This window comes from Sceloporus occidentalis, unplaced genomic scaffold (assembly GCF_023333645.1).
Source record: "Sceloporus occidentalis isolate IW3139 unplaced genomic scaffold, rSceOcc1.0.p SCAF_1, whole genome shotgun sequence".
Taxonomy (NCBI): Eukaryota; Metazoa; Chordata; class Lepidosauria; order Squamata; family Phrynosomatidae; genus Sceloporus; species Sceloporus occidentalis.
This window is the reverse complement of record NW_028316981.1, coordinates 9,673,591-9,697,624: the sequence shown is the minus strand read 5'-3', so window position 1 is coordinate 9,697,624 and position 24,034 is coordinate 9,673,591. Positions and strand designations below refer to the sequence as shown.

General features: G+C 40.3%; 1 protein-coding gene across 2 annotated transcripts; it reads right to left on the bottom strand.

The window, feature by feature from the left end:
- Window positions 1-1,185: 1,185 nt before the first annotated feature.
- Window positions 1,186-20,219, bottom strand: LOC149320659 (uncharacterized). Of its 2 annotated transcripts, none has more exons than XM_089502901.1 (5): window positions 20,039-20,219; window positions 17,346-17,424; window positions 14,010-14,716; window positions 11,172-11,310; window positions 1,186-5,817 (listed from the first exon to the last, which is right to left on the bottom strand). In XM_089502901.1, the coding sequence occupies exons 1-5, from the start codon at window positions 20,213-20,215 to the stop codon at window positions 3,425-3,427; spliced, it is 3,495 nt and encodes a 1,164-aa protein (XP_089359027.1). In that variant the 5' UTR covers window positions 20,216-20,219; the 3' UTR covers window positions 1,186-3,424. The 2 variants fall into 2 exon arrangements, with proteins under 2 accessions (XP_089359027.1, XP_089359034.1); XM_089502908.1 differs by having other exon boundaries at window positions 17,352-17,424.
- Window positions 20,220-24,034: the final 3,815 nt, after the last annotated feature.

Below are 24,034 nucleotides of genomic sequence, written 5' to 3'. Positions count from 1 at the left end.
TTGCTGTTGTGAAATGCCCACTAAACTAACAATCTGAGAAAGGTGCAAGTGGGAAAATGCACTCTGAAGGAGAAAACCAGTGTGGTGAAATGGTTTTGAGTGTTGGACTATGGCTCTGGAGACCCGGGTTCAAATCCTGACTCAGCTATGTAAACCCATTTGGTGAACTTGGGCAAACATACATACTCTCCTGCACACTGTCAGCTTGTCTTTATTTACTAAAATACGGCTCCTCTGCTTTCCACAAATTGTAGACAGCAAAGATCTTTTGGATGGCATCTCCTTCAATGTATTGCCCCTCAAAACTCCAATGAATAAATAAATATATTTATTTCACATTTGTTGGCCTTAAAATATCCAGCTGGAACATATCTTCAGGTGTCCTTCCCTAGTTCTCACAAAGGAGATATATATTTTTTTGTATTAGGGTCTTATTGATGTTGGCCCTAGACCCAGGAATTGTTGCTTTTTGGACTCTAACTCCCAGAATCCTTTCCCCAAAGTAACAGACTGCATCACCAGAAATACCCACCTGAGGCTAACTTTCAAATCTTTCTGGTGCCAAGCAAAGATTAAGAAAAAAATAATCAAGTTCTTTAAACCAGTGGTTCTCAAATGGTGGGGCTGGACCCGGGAGGGCTGCTCAAGGGGAGTGCAAGAATTGGGAGGCCCTGATCCCCCCTTTTCTTCCCAAATGTTTGTGTAAACTTTACATATGCATTGCTTTAAATATTTAAATAAAACAGTTCTAATTTGAATAGCAAAAGCTCTGGTGCCACAACAAACTACACTTCCCAGAACTCCATAGTATTGAACCATGGCAGTTAAAGCAGTGTCAAACCAGATTATTTCTGCAGTGTGGATGGACCTTTGGGTGCACAGGCAGGCTCAGGGAAGCATCTGGCTCCATCTCCCATAGCCAGATGTAAAATGATGACCTCAGTACTGGGATTTGCCAGGAACAACCTGGTATCTCAGTGCTGCTGCAAATCATGTTGCATATGGGTAAGGGGGGGCATAGTCAGATGTTTCTCCAAGCTGGCCTGCTCACTGCAAAGCACAGAACGGCTACGTGTGGCGGCATCACAGAGTTATCAGTAAGTTAGGGGGGAGTACATGGCACAGCACAGCATAGGTCCACCTGTCAATATGCTATACTGAAGGGATACTAGATTGAGACCTTAATACTTTAAAATGTTTTATTAATAATTTCAAAAACATTAAGAATTACATATATTAAGTATAAGAGAAAGGAAAAAGAGTAAAGAAAAATAAGTGACTTCTGATCTTCATTTTGACAGTTGTACACATATAGCTATATATACCTTTAGATCCTTTGTTTATATGCCCCCAGGACTGACCCTTAATTTATCCATGGGTCATATTAAAATCCATAATTTTGGCCCCAAAGCCTGCCATCCACTTATTCATGAAGTCGACTTAGTCAAGTATACCCAGTATACTGAAGTAATCCTCCATTACTCTTTTCCAATTTTACAAGAAAAAGTTCATTTAATCTGTTAAAACCTAAAACTACTATACACTTCCAATTTACTGTATACCCTGATGTATAAATAGAAATTTTAGTAAAACCTGAGTTGACTTATGTAAGTACTGTACTTTAATGCTTATTTAAAAAAGAAAAGGAAAAAGGAACCAGCCCCTAGTGCAGTGATGGTGAATCTTTTAGAGGCCAAGTGCCCAAACTGCAAACCAAAACCCACTTACTTATTGCAAAGTGCCATGTCCCCCTGGCTTTCTAGTAACAAACTCTGGCAAACGCTGTGCTGGGGCGACGGCACATGTGCCCACAGAAATGGCCCCAAGTGCCACCTCTGGCACATGTGCCATAGGTTCGCCATCACTGCCCTAGTGAAAGGTAAGAGTGTAATCTGTCCTGGAAGCACCGACTCCTCACTCTATTCTCTTATCAATCCAGCCATTAGTTTGAGCACAAAGTTATGTCTGCTGGAGTTTGGTAAATTCTTTGGCAGTTTCCCACTGCTTCCTCCTTTAGATCCTTTGTTACATGCCTCTAAGACTTACCTTTGACTTATCCATGGGTCATATTAAAATCCATAATTTTGGCCCCAAACTCTGCCCTCAGTATATCAACAAGGTTGGTTTATGGTAGAATTTTCAATTACTTTTTCCCAATTGTACAATAAAAAGTTTGCTAAATCTATTAAATGTTGGATGCACATTCACTGGTCATTGTTTTCAAAGAAGGAGCCGTGCTAAGTCTTGCAGCACTGAAAGGAGAAAGTGGGGGAAAGGAATGTAGCAGCCCTTTTAAGACTCACTGGCGGGTTACAGACCACCCGTTTGGGACGGCCTGTAACTGGCCCTTTCCCCGCCACAACGGCAGCCTCTGAGGCCCCGATCCACCGCTTTCCAAGCAGCGGGGAAGTGGCAAAAGGCCGCTTCCCCGCAGCCTGGAAAGGGGTGTCCTTGGGGCTTCATGCCCCAAGGACACCTGATGGCGGCGGGGACGTGGAGAAAGGGGCTGCTTGGCCCCTTTCTCCCTTGTGTCGCTGATGCAGCTGTCTAAAGGCTGCGCCAGCAACGCAAATCACGGAAGGAGCTCCGAAATGGAGCTCCTTCCGGGGCCGCGGAAAGGGCACCTCAGGCACCCTCATGCAGCCCCACTACGTCATTTCCGCCCATCCCCATTTGGAGGCGGCGCAGTCGTGACATAGTCATGGCGGCACCCATGTGCATAGGGGCCGCCTTTTTCTACGCGCAGAGCATGTATTAGGGTTACGGCTGTCAGGAAGTGCCACTGCTTTTTATTTCTGCCTGAGCTTTTGTGGACATAAACCCACTTCTTCAGATGCAGTACAGCATGGTGGAACAGAATAAACTTTATCAGGCTGTTTTCTTCTTTACAAACCTAGAACAAAGAAAATGCTTCAAGCAGAAAAAAAGTCCATCTCTAGCCCTCTATAAATAACCCCATCCACCACACAGGGAGTCTAAACATAAAAATAGTGTTTTGTCATATTTTCTATTAATAAAATTACATGAATTTGTTCAGTATCTGTGTAATGTTGGGCTTCCTTCCCCTGGCATATTCTTTGTTGCTAGGCCAAGAAAGACGTAAGCTCCTTTTACCAATCCTTTCCTAATCCACATTATACACATATTCTGAAAAGGAAAAAAACAACAACAACCAACACATATATTTATTTCATTTCAGGAGTCAAGCAATGGCTTCCTCTCCCAAGATGGAAGAGGATGGCTTTCTCTCCATCTTTATGATTCCTTAGCTGTATGGTACCTTGCAAAAACATAGTATGGTGTTCTCCATAGCTACAAATACTGAAACTGTTTCCCACCATCCTCTCCACAAAGTAGAAGTAGGCCATTTCTCCTGAGGCATTATGCTGGCCTATGTTGGCCAGTTCTTAGCGACTTGAGGTAACTAGCGGGATTTAGAATGACGTTTCATGTGTCTTACAAGGTACTCTTTAAGAAAGAAGCATCTCCCACACTCACAGCATTTGAATGGTTTCAGCCCCAGGTGGATATTTTTGTGCCTTAAAAGGCTCGAGCGCCAACTGAAGCTTTTCCCACACTGGGCACAGATGTTGCTTTTTGTCTCTGTTTCGGCAGGTGGTTGTCTCAGTACCTTTGACTGCTTATTGAGTTTTTTCCCATCTTTGGAACCAGTCAAGCACTTCCCCTTTGTGTTGTTTATCCTTTTCAAAAGAGGGACCAATTTCTTCCCCTTATGAATTGTCATCCGATGCAGGTCAAGAGAGACAAGCCCCAAGAACCTCTCCCCACAGTCTATACATTTATAGGATTTCTCTTGGGTGTGGATGCGTTGATGTTTTTTCAGCTCAAACAGATGGCGGAAACTTTTCTCACACTTCAAACATCCATAGGAATTCCCTTTCATGCCAGATAATTTCTGCATAAATGGGTTTGACTTCTGACCCCTGTGGGCCTTTCTGTGTCCCCAAAGAGATGCTTTCCCTGTGAAACATTTTCCACAGTCAGTGCACCGATAGGGTTTCTTTTCAGTGTGGATACACTGATGTCTTGCTAGCTCTGATGCAGTAGTAAACTTTTTTCCACACTCAGAACATGTGTTCCCCAGGTTCCTCCCTTTCAGTGGAGACACTGTTTTCTTTCTCTTATGAATCTTTCTATGCATTTCTAGAGATGCGCTCGACATGAAACTCTCTCCACATTCAGCACATGCATACGGTTTTTGTTGGGTGGCGATGCACCGATGTTTTCTTAGGTGTGACTGATGGTAGAAGCTCTTCCCACATACTGAACATTTGTGATATTTTCTCTGCATACTACGTAATTTATACAGAAGTGCTGCTGATTTTTTTCCATTGTGGTTCTTTCTGTGCCATGCAAGAGATGATGCCCATGAGAAACTCTCCCCACAGACAGTGCATTTATAGGGTTTCTCTCCAGTGTGGAGACGCTGATGTAATAGTAGGCCGGATGTAGTGCGGAGGCTTTTCCCACATTCTTTACACTTGTGAGGTTTCCCCCGCACACCAGGTATCATTTTCAAAAGAGGTTCCAATTTCTGTTCTTTATGTCTCATCTTCCTATGCCTATCAAGGGATGACGGCCACATGAAACTGTCCCCACAGTCAGCACATTTATAGGATTTCTTTCCAGCATGGACACATTGATGAACAATGAGATTCAATTGGCATTCAAAACTTTCCCCACACGCTTTACACGTGTAGAGTTTCCTCTGGATAGCAGGTATCTTTTCCAGAACAGGGACCAATTTCCGCCTTTTGTGGATCTTTCTATGCTTTTCAAGAGGTGTCTGCTGCGTGAACTTCTCCAGACAGTCTATGCATTTATTTGGCTTCTCCCTAGTATGGGAACGCTGACTGACAAAACTTTTCCCACACTCAGAGCACTTGTAGGAATTCCTTTGGATGCTGCACGGATTGGGAAGAAGAGGGACCAATTTATTTTCATTATGGACCTTCCTATGTTCATCAAGAGATGAACTTGACAAGAAACTCTCCTCACAGTCCATACATTTATATGATTTCTTAGAGATATGGGTGCATTGATGTTTTATTAGTAGCAACGGCGTACGGAAGCTCTTCTTACAATCTGCACATGTACGTTTTTCCTTTTGTATACCGTATAGCCTTTTCAGAAGAGGTTGTGGTTCCTTCCCCTTATTGGAATTTGTGTGTCTTTCAAGAGACAAATTCTGCCTGAAACTCTCCCTACTGTTTGTGCGTTTAAAGGGTTTCTCTCTAGTATGAACATGCAGATGTCTTTTTAGCTTCCATGAGTCAGGGCACAATTTTCCACACTTTGAACACAAATACATTTTCTTCCCCATTTGGGTTCTTTTACACAAAACTGGAGTGGTATTATTTCCACTATGGAGCTTTCTATTTCTTTTACGAGATGAAATCAGCAAGATTCTTTCCTCAGAGCGAGAAAATTTAAAGGGCCTCTCTTCAATGTGGATTCTCTGATGCTTTCTTAGGTCCACCATCTGAAAGAACTTTTCTCCACACTCTTTGCATGTGTAAGATTTTTGTTCTGTATGGATTCTCTGATGTGCATCAAGGTCCAGTGTACTGTTGAAGGTTTCTCCACACTCAGAGCATATATAAACTGTCATCTCGGGAGGAAGCAAAGATAATTTCTGTCCCACATGTGTCCTCTGATGTGTCTCCAGTGATATTCTTGATGAGAAACCTTCCCCACAATCAGAACACGTATATTGTTTCTCTCCAGTGTGGATTTGATAATGTCCAGGGTTTTCTTGTGGAAGAGTCTCATGGTTCTCACACACTTCTCCGCTATCTGTTGAAATGACAAGCAGTTGTCTAATTCAAAATTTGCCTTGGCCAAGCAAATAAATCCAACTAAATCAGTAGGTAATTTAATTGGCAGTACATTTTAAAATGGGGGCACAGCCTACATATTTTTGTTACTGAGAAGATCTGAATTTTACAACTCACAGAAACCTAATCAGCATGCAGTTATTCACCCCCATCAATCTCAACCAGCAAGTAGATGGACAAGTAACTACCTAAGCACATCTTTCCAAAGAGTAAAAAGTAAAGGTTTCCTCTTTGACAAGGTTGTCAAGTCATGCCCATCTGTAGAGGGCGGTGGTCATCTGTTACTAAGCTGAAGCGCCAGCATTGTCAAAGACGACTCCATGGTCATGTGGCCAGCATGAGTGCAGGAAACACTGTTACTTTCCCACCAAAGTGGTACCTATTTATCTGCTTGCACTTTTACATGCTTTTGGGCTGCTAGATTGGCAGAAGTACTCTTTGGAAAATACTGTATGTCAATGGTAGAGAAACACATTTCTTATGTTTAGAATAATCAATAAAGGGCAGATATATTTCATAGAAGGAACTTTGCATCTTACTGATTCTTGTCTCTCCAATTTTTCTGCTGAATTTCTGTTGGAAGATTTTTGCATTCTCTTACCTCCTCCTTAGATAGATAGGGATTTTCTGCATGTAAACTCCTCTCTCTCTCTCTCTCTCTCTCTCTCTCTCTCTCTCTCTTATTCAAATTAACCTTGTGGATTAGTCACTCCCTCTTCAGGACTAAAACATTCTCTCAAAGATTTTCAACGGAACTGTTGGGTTTTCCAGCTGCCTCTTCTCTCAACTCTCTTGGAAAGATGGTGAGATAAAGAATACTTTTATACCTGAGCTATTCACTAGCAAGTTTAAGATATAGCTTTTATGTATATATAGATTAAAGCCATTAGTAATTTTTTTTGTTTGAAATACAAGCTACTTGTTGTTGTTTTTGGAGTCAGTTCTTAGGGAAGCATAGTTAGACAAGAGCACATTTCTGCTACTCTGCTGAGTTAAAGCTAGACCTTAACAGGCTTGGCTTTAATACTTTTGATATTTAAATATTTTTGTTTCCTTATCAACGGCTGAAGCCTTAGGAAACTACACTTTCCCTTTAAGGTTATCATTCAAGCATATTATTCCATTTATTTACCAAGACGTCTTTCACTCCCTATGTCCAATTAATTTCTAATCAGGCTGCTAAGCAGAAGCCCATGACAGCTTGATGCAGAAGGTAACATTTAGCAAGCCTAATGCCAGGGAGAAAGTATCATTTCTGCTGAGTTATGTTAGAAATCTTTTTGAAGACTGCTGTCCAAAGTTGTATTTGAGGTCATGACCACCAGAGGCTCTCCTGAAGATCTTAGCATCTGGACAGTCTCATAGAGACAGGTGCTTTTAGAAAACTGAAGTGGACTTCATGCCACTTCTGGTTATTGATTTTAGCTAAGTACAGTAGTCTCTGATGGGCCCTGGAGGGCAAAAATACTCTCCAGATCCCTGGAGTTGGCCTATCCCTGGTCTAAGAGAAAAAACACACAGAAATGGAGAGGGGAATGCTTACTGAAGACAAGAAAGATGAAAATAAATCATCTCTCATTTTGAATCTGTAATGGAGGGCAGTGAACACTGGTGTCATTTGGATTTGGTCCAATTCAACATTGTTTTTTCTTTACTACCCTCCCTCTCAACCTACATTTGCTGCTCAATGGAAAGCAAGAAGCACTAGATTTCAAAAATTTCCCCTTTTCACCAAATTTTGGGGGGCTCTGACTATTTTAGACTTAAGAAAAGCCTTTTTAAAAACAGGAAAGAGATATATCTAAATTTATTTGGAATGGGAAAAAACCTAGAATTAAAATGAAAATTTTGTATGATTCGGTAGATAGAGGGGGAATGGCATTGCCTAATCTAAAATGGTACTACCAAGCATGTACTTTAGATTGGATATTAGATTGGATAAGATTAGGAAACACAAGAAATTTAAATTTGGAAAAGTTTGAATTGAAATTTGGCTTACATGGATATTTGATATATGATAAAATAAAATTAGATAAGAATTTCAACAACCATATCATTAGGAAAGCGTTATTACAGGTCTGGCAAAAATATAAAAGAAAATGGTGTCCAAAGATACGTATTTGGGTCTCGACAAATGAAGCTATGTTCTGAAGAGAACAATATAAGGAGAATGATTGGGTGACATATAATGATATTACAAAGATGGTAGAAGGAAAGAGAATAATGAAAACAAAGGAAGATTTATTAATGGAGGATATTCATACTAATTGGTTTTCTTACAGACAAATTAGAGAACGCTTTTTTGTTGATATAAGAGAGGAGGGAATTGGAGAAGGTGATCAAACATTAGAGAAGATAATTAAAGAGCCAAAAAAACAAATCTCAAAATTATATAATTTAATATTGGAATATGAATTGGAAACGGAAACAATTAAAGATTTTATGATTAAGTGGGCTAAGGATATAAAAGAAACAATTCTACTGGATGAATGGGAAAATCTTTGGAAGGGAAAGATCAAAAAGATGATAAGTGTTGATATAAAAGAAAACATATATAAATCCATGTACAGGTGGTACCTTACCCCATACAAATTAGCGAAAATGTTCAAACAAAATAAAAATGTCTGTTGGAAATGTAAGAAGGAGGTAGGTAGCTACTTACACATGTGGTGGAATTGCCCGAAAGTGAAACAATTTTGGAAAATTATACATATAGAAATGAAGAAAATCTTTGGATTGGAGGGAGGACCGACCGTTAAATTCTATCTGCTCAACATTTTTGATGTAGTAAAATATGGGAAAAAAGTAAGTGAAAAAATTATATTATTTGCTCTGGCTGCGGCTAGAATGCTATTCGCGAAGAACTGGAAGAAAGAAGACCGTCCAGAAATACAAGATTGGAGATGGAAGATGTTAGTGTTATATGAGATGGACAAATTGACATGTCTGGTTAATGATAGAAATTTGGAAGAGTTTTATGAGGAATGGGAAATATGGAAAAATTATCTGAAAAATCTGAAGGAAGATAAGATGTATGCTACTATGGAGATGTAAGAGGAGTTATGTGAAAGGAAATTGTTGAGATAAGAAAAAACAATTTCTGTATTACCCTTTTGTCCAATGAGTAACACTATAGATAATTAAGGTCAGGGTTATAGTTAAAAAAAGAGTAAAATAATAAAGTACAGATTAGATTAAGTTAGATTGAGGTAGTTTAGATGTGGTAAGATGATGAGGATAAGATGATAATATATCAGGGGAAGGTAACATATGTTAATGTTGTGTTGATGGGAGGGAAAAATATAAGGAGAAGTTGAAGATTTCAATAGGAGCAAAATATTAGCGTAGAGTTCAGTTAGAGACAAGAAGTAGATAATATGAGTGTAGTCAGTAGCCTAGGAAGTCATTGTGTATGTTAAGATGATAAATATAAAGATTTTATATGATGTATTAGATTATAATTTTATATAATGACAGTATTTGTTTGCTTTGTTATGTTTTTAAAGTGCTTAATAAAAAAAAACAGGAAAGGATTTCAAGTCACTTTCTGTTTTGAAAAAGAAGAAGGTAATGGTGCACCTTCTCTGAACTGATCTTGCTAAGAAAACCCTAGGACAGGGTCACTATAAATCAGAGTTGACTTAAAGACGCATAACAACATGGATTATAACATGTTATACCCATCAATCGTTTTATTTATATCCTGCCTTCCCCACAAAAGTGAGACATTTTGGGATTGGGGTATACAACATGGGTTTTCTAAAGCAAAGTAATTATTAGAGACACTATTATCTCTTCTATGAAATGAGGCATTGTTACTCATTAGTCTCAAAACACTGTTTGGGAGGGGTCATCTTCAGGGATGACTTGGGCATTTCTGTAATTTGTTTTTTTTTTTTTTTGTTTACTCTTTTAAATAATGAGCAACCTCAAAAAGCTGCTCTTTCCCCACAATTCCTAGTTACTTAAGGCTCTAACACACCACTACTCAAAGTGGTGGTCCCCAGACTAGTCCAACCTGTGAGCCATTGACCACCAGTCTACAGAAGATTCCCACAGAATCATAATGTTGGAAGAAACTTCAAGGGGCATCCAGTCCAACCTCATTCTGCCATGCAGGAATACACAATCGAATAACTTCTTGGCACAAAAACCTCCAAAGAAATGGACTCCACCACACTCCGAGGGGAGCATGTTCCTCTGTCAAACAGCTCTTACTGTCAGGAAGTTCCTCCTAAAGTTGAGGCAGAATCTCTTTTCCTGTAGTTTGAATCTGTTGCTCTGGAGCAGCAGAAAACAAGCTTGGTCCTTCTTCAATATTACCTCCCTTCAAATATTTAAACATGGCTATCATGTCACCCCTTAATCCTCTCTTCTTCAGGCTAAACATACCCAGCTTCCTAAGCCACTCCTCACAGGGCATGATTTACAGACCTTTCACCATTTTGGTCACCCTCCTTTGGACCCACTCCAACTTCTTAATATCCCTCTTGGATTATGGTGCCCAGAAATGGACACAGTATTCCAGGTGGGGACTGACCAAAGCAGAATAGAAAAAAATACGATAGAAACAGTTGTAGCCAATGGGCACATATGTGGTACTTGTCCCTGGCATATTGAGAAGAAAAAGAAAGCCAATCCTCCACATCAGATAGCCTGAGAAGCACAGCTTGATTCAACAATTACCAAAACTCTGAACTGTGCTCCAGAATGGACTGAAAGCCCCTGCGGTAAGATCCAGTGACAAATGCTCCTCTACTACACCTGCTCAAGACCAACACCCGAGCAGTTCTATTTTGTACTAATGGATTCAAGTTACAGGAAAAGATATACCACTTAAATATTGGGAAAAACGTCTTCACTGTAAGAGCTCTTCAGTGGTGGAGCAGACTGACTGGGGTGTGTGTGGACTCTCCTTTGAAGGTTTTTCACCAGAGCTTGGTCAGGCATATTTCAGAGGTGCTATAGTTATATATTCCTGTGTGGCAGGGGACTGGAATAGATGGATCTTGTAGTTCTTCCCAATTCTAAGATCCTATATTTCTTTGATTCTACTAGTAGTTTAATGGTTTTGCTTGCCTCTGTAAACATTCCTACTGGGTCTGATGCTGAGGCAGTGACTGTGTAAGAAGCCAAAAATGACATCACCCATGCCCAAGGAAGAAAAAAGAAAAAGCTGAAGGGGTTTACATATTTTTCAGGAACACCCCCCCCCCCAACCCCAAATCTGCAAGGTTCTGTTGCATGCCCTGCTTGTTTTTAACCATTCCTACTTCAAGACCATCACATCTGCAGGTTCCAAGGAATCCTTACCTGATACTTCAACATCAGAGCAGTCTGTATCTTCCTCCATTTCAGATTCTCTGCAGAACTGTGGCCTCTGTTCAGCATCCGATGGAGTTCCCGTCAACTCTGACAAATTCATGGATCCTTCTCCTTGGGACTCAGCTATCTACAAGATCGACAGCAGGTTCAGTGAGTTGGGCAGAGTTTTACTTATCCCTGTCTTCTATCAATATGTTTAGTAACTACTGTGAGAGATTTTATAGTGTTTAAAACTGACAAGCTGTAAACAAAAACTGAAGCTTGTGCTGCAGCTGATGATTTCCTGCAGCAGCCAAGAACTGAGACAAGAGGGCTTTTAAAACTAGGAAATAACAGGTTAATTCAAATCCCATTGGATTTAGGACAAGGCTAGGGGGATTGCAGAGATGGGTTAAGATGGCACATTGGCTTCTCCTGAACCTACACTCTGTCCAGACACTGGCACACTGTTTGATTTATCACTGACCATTTCCCCATAAAACAGGGGTGAGGAATTTACAGCAGGCCTGGGAGTCAATTTTCCATCCCTACAATATTGGGGGGGGGGGGGGGGGGGCTACTGAACCAAAAGGAAGTGGAAAATGGCACCAAAGGAATGTGTTAAAGACACAGCAGAAAGAAAAATAGAAATGCCCATATGTATACATCGAAAAAGGTTTTTTAAATAGTCAATAGTATCATGCAACCTGTTTAAAAAGTGAATTCCAGGAGAAAAGGTCCACTTTTTTTCTTGCCAAATAAAATAATAACTCAGGGAGTCAAGGCCACAAAGACAGCTTTGTGGGGGAGGAGCATGGCCTCAGGACCACATTTACTAGTTTTGGCTTGAAAATAAGGCGCACAAGAAGCATGCATCAGAACTAGGTGTGTAGGAGCCCGACTGGACTTGAAAACAAGGCACACACTCTCCACCCACCTTGTTTTGAACAGAAATTATGGGAGTTTTGCTGATGATGCCAAAAATTTAACAGTAAAACAGGGGCATGCAAGGTCTCTAAAACAGATGAAGGGGAAGGCACATTTGCAGCACATGATCTGTGTACTGTCCACTCCTGATATTCAGCACTGAAACATGGTCTAGAAAAACCCACATCGCTAGGTTTTACCTAGTCTGTTAATGTTATTTCTGATATTTCTCAACCACCAAATGTCTACAAAAGAAAGCAAAGAACAGAGAAGAAGAGGGAGAGTACACTCCACCAAAAGGAATTTAGACTCATGTCTTCCCAGTCCTATTACAACTGCTACACCCCACCAGATCTCTACATATTTTAAGACTGATCAGTGTGGGTTTCACTGCATCCACCATACACCAACTGCATCCGTTGCTTGAACTGGAAGACCTGAAAATTGTAGTTCATGCACTCATAACTGCAAGGCAATGAAGTCTACATTAGGCTACCTTTGTACCAGGGTTGGAAATTTGAATTAGTTCAAAACACTAGCCAGACTGATCACTGGCACATGTAGGAGTGAGTGAAATATTAAAATCACCCCACTGGCTACCAGTTAGTTTCCGGGCAAACCACAAAGTCTTGATTATTACCTTTAAAGCCCTACATGGTTTAGGTTCTCTATGGGATCGCCTCCTTCAGTATAATCTGCCCCCCAGGTCCTCTAGTGGATACTTACTTCAACCATCCATGACTAGCCTGGCATCTTTGACTCAGAGGACCTTTTCGTCAGCTGTCTCTGGGCTGTGGAATGACTTGCCAAGGGACATGTCTGAATTTAAAACAGCATTAAAGACCTCTCTCTTCTGGCACGCTTACTAAGGTGATTTTAAACTAATAATTTTATGTTGGATGATTTTAATGCGTCCTATGTTTATGTGCTTTAACTTAATGTGTTTAAATTGTTTTATGTCTTTTAAACTATGTTGTACCTCATCTCGAGGACAGAGTCACTGGGCAGACTTGGTTTTCTGGCAGCCAGTCATAGTTCAGGCAGACTGTGAGGAAGGGGCTGCAGGGGAAGGAGAAGGTATAAAAGCAGGAATGAGTGACTGTGAGTTTAGTTCAGGGGAGGTTCGAGTTCATGAGAGATGGTCAGATAAGGAATCTCACTGGCCCTTGGAGAAAGTCAGAGAGGTATTCTGATAAGCCAGTAGAGTAACTGGAGAGAGAGAGAGAGAGAGAGACAAAGGGACTCAGTATGGTCAGATAAGGAAGTGTACTAGACTCAGTAAAGTGAAAACTGTGAGAAGCCTGCAACAATTATTTTTAAGTAACCACACTAAGTTGAACTATTTTACCTAAGCTACTTTCTTATTAAACGTTAGTCAATGAAATCAGTTTCTTTATTATCACAGAAGTCTCTGTCTGAGTGAATTCTAGACATTACAGCCAAAGAGAAACACACTACCTAATATAATGAATTAATAATACACTTATATCTAGCCCTTATACGTCCTAGCCCTTATACACTTAGACCATGTATGTAAAGGGTGAAAGCAAGGTGGTGTCAATAACAAGCGGCCTTCTGTAAAAAAGAGGCAAAGGAAACCTCAAGGTGTATAAAGGAGCTCTTGTCTTACCTGCCAGGAAACATGTCTGAATTTAAAACAGCTTTTAAGACCTATCTCTTCTGGCAGGCTTACTAAGTTAATTTTAAACTATTAATTTTATGTTGGATGATTTTAATATGTCCTGTGTTTATGTGCTTTAACTTAATGTGTTTAAATAGTTTTATGTTTTAATCTATGTTGCACCCTGCCTCAAACCTTGGAGAGAGCCGAATAAGAAATATTAATAATAATAGAAAAATATCAGCAGCCCATTCCAAAGATGGAAGGAGAGTTAAAACAAACATAATGCTTCCTCTTACCTGCTCTTCTTTTACAAGCCTCCACTTCAGCACAAAATCCTCAGCTAGGGAAACTGCTTGTGCGCTGCTCTCCAGGTTATGCTTCTTGACCCAGCTCTGGATTTCTGGGGGCAGAACAGTCAGGAACTGTTCCAAGATCAGCAGTTCCAGGATCTGCTCCTTGGAGTTTCTCTCAACCTTCAACCACTGACGGCAAAGCTCCTGGAGCTGGTTGTATGTTTCTCGAGGCCCTTTAGCCTCCTCATAGCAGAAACGCCTGAAGCACTGGCGGTTCTTTTCTCGGTTCAGAGCATCTCCTCGCAAGATAGCTGCCTTCACTTTCCCATAATCCTCTCTTTCTTCATCCTCCAGGCTGCTGAAGGCCAGCTCAGCTTCTCCTTTGAGAGTCGGCAGGAGTCGGGCTGCCCACTCTTCCTCGGGCCATTGATAGGCTCTGGCTACTTGCTCAAAGGAAGCCAGGAAGGCTGGAGTGTCATCCCAGGGGGTCGGCTCCTGAGGAACTCCTGGCACTGAAGGAGAAACGTCCACTGTACTTAGGAACTCCTGCCACTGAGTTTCCCAGAGCTGCGCTGTGGGTTCTTCAGCTTCTTCCTTCACTGAATGGTGATTTACCAAATTTCCAGGGGATACTCCAGTATTGCAAGAATGCATTGCTGCCAGCTGTTGACTTCCTTCTCCTACATCCTGTGGTTGCCCCATCAGCGCGCCTAAGAATGTAAACACACCCATCACAGCTAGGTTTATCCACACTGTTCACAATATTCACCAACAGAATGCCCTTAGGAAACTTAGGCCTGTTACAGACTGCCAAAGTAAAGCTGCTTCGGGTCTCTTTGGAGGTATGTTATTTAAATGATGCATGGGTCCTAAAAGTCCGGAGGTTGCGCCAAAGCCACGTTCCATTCCTAAGCGCTGGAGTGCAGCTTCCGGATTCTTAGGATGCTTGCATCATTTAAACAGCATACCTCCAAAGAGACCCGAAGCAGCTTTATTTTGGCAGTCTGTAATAGGCCTTAGTGAGCAGGAGGCAAGAAAGGAAACAGTCCATTCTTTTTGCTGCAGCATCTCAAATTCACAAGTATACAGCCTCTGTACATAGTTGCTTCCCTGAGTTACTGGGTCTATGGTAATTATTTTTTAGCTGGAGGAAGGCAAAAGATCTTTTGACAGTAAGGACTGTTCGACAGTGGAACACACTCCCTTGGAGTGTAGTGGAGTCTCCTTAGAGGTCTTTAAACAGAGGCTAGATGGCCATCTTCCGGAGATGCTTTGAAATTTCCTGCATGGCAGAATGGGGGTGGACTAGATGGCCCTTGCGGTCTCTTCCAACTCTATAATTCTATGATTCTAAGTCACCTCTCCATTCAGAAGAGTATCAAATTGGATTGAGGGAGCTAGCAAACCAAGCTGCTTTTCCAAGTTGGAAATTCAGAACAGGCTCATTCACAAGCAATATATTTAGTCTTTATATCCCTTTCTATGGCTGGAAAGGGTTTCTGAGAAACTTACTGTGACAGGACCTTTCTTATATGCCTTGAGGTTTCCCTTTCCTTACAGAAGGTTCCTGGTCCTTGACTCCGCCCTGCTTTCACCCTTTACTCGCTCTCTCAGTATACAAGGGCTAGGGTCCCAAATGTCTCCCTTTCATTAATTCAATATACAGTATTAGGTAGCATATAAGAGGGCGCTTACATCTGGTGTCCCTCAAGGAGCCATTCTGTCCCCCATGCTATTCAACATTTACATGAAACCGCTGGGAGAGATCATCCGGTGACACGGGGCGCGGTGTTATCAGTACGCTGATGACACCCAAATATGTTTCTCTGTGTCTCCAACTGATGCAGTGACTAGGGATGTCATCTCTCCTCTAAATGCCTGTCTGGAGTCGGTAATGGGCTGAATGAGGGAAAACAAACTCAGTCTGAATCCAGAGAAAAGGGAAGTGCTAGTGATAGGTTCTCCTGGCCCGGGGGGGGGGGGGGGATATTTGTCCCCCTGTCCTGAACGAGGTCACGCTCCCCCTGAAGGACTCAGTTCACAGTCTGGGGGTGCTTTTGGACTTGTTGCTCCAGCTGACTTCTCAGGTGGATGCAATGGTCAGAAGCACCTGTTATCAGCTTCAGCTGATACGCCAGCTGCGACCCTACCTAGGCCGGAGGGACCTTGAAACAGTGGTACATGCCCTGGTAACCTCTTGGTTAGATTTCTGTAATGCGCTCTACATGGGGCAACCTTTGTACCAAACCCAGAAGCTTCAGTTAGTACAGAATATGGCAGCTAGGCTGGTCACTGGACACTCCAGGGCCGACCATATAACACCAATTTTGTATGATTTCCATTGGCTGCCTGTTCGCTTCTGGGCACAATACAAGGTGTTGGTAATAACCTATAAAGCCCTAAATGGCTTGGGCCCAGGGTACTTGGAGGACCGTCTCTCCCCATATAATCCGCCCTGCACACTCAGGTCATCTGGGAAGAATTTATTGAGGATCCCTTCTACAAGATATAGGTCAACCTCTCAAAGGGCATTTTCCATCTTGGCCCCTGGGATCTGGAACACCTTCCCCGAGGAGCTCCGCACCGCCACCTCCCTGGATCTCTTTAAAAAGAGACTGAAGACCTTTTTGTTTCATCAAGCCTTCCCTAATGTTCTGTGATATGTGTGGCCCTCCCTATATGATTAACATCTTTGAGTATATTGCTGGCTTGGTTTAATGTTGATTTTATGTATACTGTGCACTGTTTTGTAAGTTTTATTTATCTATTGCAATTTTTATCTTGTATTGTATCATTATTGCAATTGTTGTACACCGCTGTGAGCGAATGGAATAGCGGTATATAAATAAATTTTATTATTATTATATTTGTCTTTGCCTACTTAGGTCTTGCCAACTCAAGGCTGTGACTTCTTTGATGCGGAGTCTACCCTCAGTAATGCGGTCTTCCTGATGCCTTCTATCTTATCAAGCATTGTTATGTAGGGAGATGTTGTATTATTATTATTATTATTATCATTATCATTATTATTATTAACCTTTATTTATAAAGCATGTAAATTTACACACCATTCCTAAGCACTGGAGTGCAGCTTTGGTGCAGCTTCCGGATTCTTAGGATGCATGCATCATTTAAACAGCATACCTCCAAAGAGACCCGAAGCAGCTTTATTTTGGCAGTCTGTAACAGGCCTTAAACTATTTTAACCAATCTGGTTTAAACTAGACAGCCCTGCTTTTTAACTTTCATACCTTGTGCATTTTTAACTATGTTTTGTTTTAACTGTTATAAGGTACTGGAAAAAGGGTAGGACATAAATAACAGCAACAACAGACATACCCGTACCTTCTTGACTTGGCATAGCTTTCTCAATTACTTCATCAGCATGGTTTGAAAGAAGTTCTTTTCTTTTTCTTTCCTGGAGAAATAATAAATAAATAAATAAATAAATAAATTTACTTTTATACCGCTTTTCCTGGAGATCAAAGCAGTTTACAGTCATTAAAACTCTATGATCTGTGTCATAGTACAATATATTATACATTCCAAAAGTACAATCAAAATTTAAAAACATATATAACAACAGTCGGGCATCAGATACAAGAATCAATCCATTAGGGACTAGTTTCTCTACAGTGAGTCGGGAGGGTATGCTACCCAGAAGAGGTAGGTATTCAATGCCTTCTTAAAGACTTCTAATGTCGAACTAAGTCAAATCTCTTCCAGGAGCGCGTTTCAATGGGTTAGAGCTATTGCAGAATAAGCTCTTTGGTGTGTTGCTGTGAGTTTTACCTTTGGCCATTCAAGAACAAATTTCCCTGTTGTTCTGAGGGTGCAGGGTGGATTATGTAGGGAGAGACGCTCCCTCAAGTAATGTGGGCCCAAGCCATGAAGGGCTTTATAGGTAATGACCAACTCTTTGTATTGTGCCCGGAAATAGTACACAGAAATAAAGAAAGCAAGCAAATATTAATGAATTTATTTTGGGGGGATGGGGAAGAAGAAATATTTTTCCACAAGTTACTAGGCCAAAGATTTCTTTTTCTCCACCTAACTCATTGCTGTCTGTCTCGAGGTCCAAAACACACTGTAGGAACAATCCAGTTTGAGACTGCTTTAACTGCCCTGGCTCAGTGCTAGGGAAGCCTAGGATCTGTAGCGCAACCACAGAATTGGAAGGAACCACAGTGGAAATCTAGTCTAACCCCAGGCCATAAAGTAATGAACAGCTAAAAACAGAGGAGGTATGGTTTTTCTTGCACTGGGGGAACAAAAAAAAACTGTTTGCTATTTTTCATTATTTCATAAAAAAGGAGAACTTAATGTGTGCAAAAAGGAGTCGGCATTTATTTATTTTTTCTGTTGTTGGAGCAAAAGAACTGTTTGCTATTTCTCATTATTCCATAAAAGAGGAGAAAAAAGGAGACTTTGAGACATGCATTAAAAAAGAAGCAGGCATTAATTTTCTTCCAAGGGGGGATAAAAGGCCCGTTTGCTATTTCTCATTATTTCATAATTATATCATTAGAAAGCATTATTTTAGATGTGCGTTTAAAAAGGAGCAGGCATTTATTTTCTTCTGTGGGGGAAAAATAACTGTTTGCTATTATATTATATCATAAAAAGGGAGAGAAAAAAGATCATTTTAGATGTGCATTTAAGAAAGGAGTCGGCATTTATTTTTTTCTGTTGGGGAATCAAAAAAAAACAGTTTCTCATGTCTCATCACATCATTAAAAAAAGGACAAAATGGGAGAACGGTAGATGTGCATTCAAAAAGGAGAAGACACTGGCTTTCTTCTCTGGAGGGAACAAAATAATTGTTTGCTATTTCTCATTATTCCATAGTAATATTCTATTATTCCTCTTTAAAAAGGAAGGGGAATGGGGGAAGGATAATTGTAGACATGCATTACAAAAGGAACAGACACTGACCTACTTGCATTAGGGGAAACAAAAGGACGGTTTGCCATTCATCATTATACCATAATTATTTCATTTTTTTAACAAAAAGGATAACTCCAGACATGCATTCAAAAAGGAGAACAAAAAATAATAACATGTTCGCTATTTTCCCACTATATCCTAATTATTTCATAAAAATAAGAATTTGAAATGTGTATTTAAAAAAGGAGAAGGAAGGCCAAAATTAATGTATTTATTTCAAACATTACCAGTTATTACTTCTAATGTGTCTTTTATGGCTTGGAAAAAAGATCTGACAAAATTTATATAGTCAGGCAAAAAACCAAGGATAAAGTGAGGATTGTTAATAGTCTCAGAAGAAAGAGATGGACTGGGATTACCAGATGTGAAAATATATGATGATGCGTCTTGTATAGCAGGGTTAATAGAGTGGATTAGACTGGATAATATAAATAGAATTCAAAGTTATAGCCATGTCAGTCTGTAGAATCAGTACATAGAGAGATCTTTTAGCATCTTTGAGACTCACTGGAAGAAAGAAGTTGGCAGCATGAGTTTTCCTAGACTTCAGTCTACTTCCTCAGATGCTTATTATTATTATTATTATTATTATTATTCAAAGATATGGCCATGTTAGTATGTAATATAAGTATGCAGAGAGATCTTGTAGCACCTTTGAGTATACACACACACACACACACATATTTGCACATATATACATATATACGTATGTATGACATACACACACATATACACATACACACATATATACATATATACGTATGTATGTATCACACACACATACACATGTGTGTGCATATATATATATATATTCACACATATATACATACATATACGTAGGTATCACACACATATTTACACACATACACACACACACATATATATACACATGCACACACGTATATACATATACACACACACATATATACACAAACACACACACGTGTTTGTGTATATGTGTGTGTGTATACATATGTGTATATGTGCGTGTATATGTACATATTTGCGTGTATATGTGTGTATATATGTACACATATATACATACATACCTCCACCCTTCTCTCTCTGTATCCCATGCTACTTGCCTGCTGCTCCCTGCTGCTCTCCATGACCCTCCCTGGCATGGCTGCTTCCCTCCTTCCCTTCCTTTGGCGCCTAGGGACCACCAGCAGCAGCAGCAGCAGCAGCCCGACTGCCTCCCCGCCCACAGGACACAGCTTCAAGGCGGGAAACAGCCCGCCCGGAAGGACCTCATCAATCATTCCCCTTCCCCCTCTACTTCCGTTTCCCAACTCTATGGTCTGTCTTTCAAGCTCTCTAGGGCTGCAGAAAGAAACAGCTCAGATTGAGGACACTTTAGCAGCCCTGGCCCAGTGCCAGGGAATCCTGGGAACTGTAGTTCTCTGAGACACTTGGCCTTCTCTGCCAGGGAGCTCTGGTGCTGCCACAACAAAAACTACAGTCCCTAGGATTCCCTGGCACTAAACCAGGGCAGTCAAAGTGGTCCCAAACTGGGTTATTTCTGCAGTGTGTTTTGGACCATTTTCCAATTATAAGATCGATCCTAATTGGAAGGATTCAATTATTCATCCTGTTTTGAAATCTCCCTTTGCCAAACATAAACATCTTTTTTAAATTATAATTGTTATTAAGATTTTCTTATACACATACATAGCAAGAAAAGAAAAAAGAGAAAAATAAACATAACAAAGATGTACACACAATAAAGAAAACAAACAACAACAAAGACATTATACAAGTAGAAAAAAAGTTACATTGTTCTGGTCTTCCAAAGATAACTTGACGCTTACCAATGTATTATTAATCAAATTAGTAATTAGTATTCTTGCTAATAGTTCCTTACTTAGGACCATCTAAGTTAATTGCCATAATTTTGTTATATTTTCCCATTTATTTTCATGTTCTTGCCTTGTCCTTTTTGCTGCTGTCATAGTCAGTCTGTCCATTATGGAGTAGCCATATATCCTTGTGATCCATTCATCTAAAGATGGAAGTGTCTTGGATCTCCAATTTCTTGCTAGGGAGACGCGGGCTGCTGTTATCATATACAGGATTAGACTTGTCACACCTGGTGTCATTTTTAATTGTATTGTGTCTAACATATTAAGCAGAAATATTTCAGGAAGGAGGGGACATTTTATATCTAATACTTCCTGCATCTTCTTATGTATTACAATCCAATATTTCTTTACTTGGTCACATTGCCACCACAAGTGGAAATAGGTCCCAACCTTCTCCTTACACTTCCAGCATTTATTATCATAATGCGGGTTTATTTGAGCTAATCTAGCTGGAGTTATGTACCACCTATAAATACTTTTATATAATTCTCTTTCAGCACGTTTCCTTTTGTAAATTTCTGATTTGTTTTCCAAGACTGCTCCCACATATTTAATGTAATTGAGTGACCGATGTTCCTCATCCACTTAACCATGCTTTCCTTGACAGTTTCTTCTTCCATTTCCATATCTAAAAGATATTTATTCATTTTTTTATAAATCCTTTTCCCCCTCCTAATAAAATCTTGTCAAAAGGTTGCCTTTCTGGTTCTATTCCAACCTCTTTCATATCATTGTTGAATTCTTTTTTTATTTGAAGGTATTGAAGCCAGCCTATCACTTTCCCTTCTTGCATCAAATGTTCTCTAGTTTTAATTTTGAGATCTCCTTTCATTGTAGTGAAAGAAGTTTAAACATCTTAAATTCAGATATGAACATTATTACACAATATACCTTGATTAATCACTATATATATATATATATATATATATATATATTAACCTTTATTTATAAAGCACTGTAAATTTACACATATATTCCATCTAGACCATTATAGCAACATTGTCCATCCTCTGTAGCCATCCTAGTTTGGTCCATTTCCCTCGTATTCTCTAAGATTGATTGCAAATAATTCTCCCCACTTTTTTTCCTAAATATTTTATCATTCAATGACATTATTTTACAAAGATTTCCTCCGATTTGTCTTTCAGTCGGAATGTCAGCTTATTTTACCATCCTTTCATGTTTTCATCCGCACTTAGGTAGATAAAACAAAATGCATAGATATAGGATGGCTTAATGAGACTACATGCGAAAGGGATCTAGGAGTCCAAGTAGACCACAAGTTGAACATGAGTCAACAGTGCGATGCGGCAGCTAACAAGGCCAATGCGATTATAAGCTACATCAATAGAAGTATAGTGTCTAGATCAAGGGAAGTAATAGTGCCACTGTATTCTGCTCTGGTCAGGCCCCACTGGGAATATTGTGTCCAGTTCTGGGCACCACAATTTTAAAAGGATGTGGAGAAACTGGAGCGTGTCCAAAGGAGGGCAACTAAAATAGTGAAGAGTCTGGAAACCTTGCCCTATGAGGAAAGACTCAGGGAGCTGGCATGTTTAGCCTAGAAAAGAGACAGTGAAGAAGTGATATGATACACCTGTTTAGGTATTTGAAGGGATGTCATATTGAGGAGGGAGCAAGCTTTTTTTCTTGCTGCTCTAAAGAGCAGGATCTGGAGCGATGGATTCAAACTACAGGAAAAGAGATTCCACCTGAACATTAAGAGGAACTTCCTGACAGTAAGGGCTGTTCGACAGTGGAACGCACTCCTTCCTCAGAGGGTGGTGGAGTTTCCTTCTTTGGAGGTCTTTAAACAGAGGCTGGATGGCCATCTGTCACATATGCTTTGATTGTGAGTTCCTGCATGGCAGAATGGGGTTGTACTAGATGGCCCTTGTGGTCTCTTCCAACTCTATGATTCTATGAATCTTCAAATACTGGGATTCAGAAAAGGGATGCCTTTCCATTGCAGGGATCCCTTAAAACAAATACATGTGAGCAATGAGCCAAACTGGTGGAGTTAGTTCAGCTGTTGGCATTCCTCTAAGTGAGAAAGGCCTAAGTTTGTAAGCAGAAAGTTCCATCTTCTAGCTTCAGGTATGTAGTGGAAGTTTAAAATAAATGGCTGTTTTGTACCTTCATGTTGTTTCTGGCTGAGGGGGACCCAGGGCTAACCAATCACAGGGTTTTACTGTATTTCAGAAGGAGGTTGCTACTACTTTTGTCTGAGGCTGAGAGAGCGTGACTGGCCCAATGCCACCCAGAGAAACTGTTTGCACATTGTAATGGACTGCAGTCCACAAAAGTTTTGGCTTTCAGAAGCTTCTGGTTTGGCTTTCAGATACGTTATTTCAATGTTTCAAATACAGTGGAGCAAGCGTGGCATCGTGGCTTGAAGTTGTCAGTATGAGCTTTTGTAGACTGATGCATCTGAGGAAGCAGACTGAAGTCTACAAAAGCTCACACTGCCAATTTATTTATTTCAGTTAGTCTCAAAGGTGCTACTGTTGTAGAAGAAACTGCTAACACGCTGCAGGTTCTCATACCTTCCTCACAACAAGCCTCGGTCTAACAGAATCAGATAGGAGGGGACCAAAGATGAATTTGCCAAACACACATTTATTTAAGACAGCTGTCACCCTGGGAGGAATTAGCATTCCAACAAAAGTTCCCAGGGCCCAGAACAAGGAAAAATGGCTTCTTTATATAGCATTGAAACAAAGAACTCCAGCTGGCATATCCCAGTGGACATGGCAAAAGTTAACATATAGGATTTTCGTACAATCAGAGTGCAGATACATGAATACATTAAAAGTACATTTTGGTCACGTCCCACTAGCCCATTAGCCTTATCTCTAGCCTCATCTGTTCTTGCCCCCCTTCTAGTCCTTGCAGAGATATCTCTTCTCCAGGGTTTATGGCCCTCTGTTTATGGCTCACAAACTCCAGATCTCCAGTTAGAGCCCTTCGTCACTTTTGATCTCTCAGGCCTGAAGTCTTACTCTTTTGTTTACATTCCTGGGCCTCTCAAATTCCTTTCAATGCATGTCATGTAGCTTTATTTCTACAAACTACATTTATATGCATACTAAATATGAAACTTTAAAATCTTCTACCTCACTACAAGATCTCCATATATAAAAAGACAGGACAACACTCATCCAACTGTGATACAAAAATATTCATATAGTTCTTAACAAAATTGTTATACAGATGGTC

Bases quoted from the DNA above. Each gene is read 5' to 3' on its own strand.
- LOC149320659 (XM_089502901.1), bottom strand. From the start codon at position 20,215: ATGATTGATGAGGTCCTTCCGGGCGGGCTGTTTCCCGCCTTGAAGCTG. The intron at 17,425-20,038 runs GCAAGTAGCATG...TTATTTCTCCAG, and splicing joins AGAGCAGCAGGGAGCAGCAG to GAAAGAAAAAGAAAAGAACT. The intron at 11,311-14,009 runs GTAAGAGGAAGC...TCGATCTTGTAG, and splicing joins GGCTTGTAAAAGAAGAGCAG to ATAGCTGAGTCCCAAGGAGA.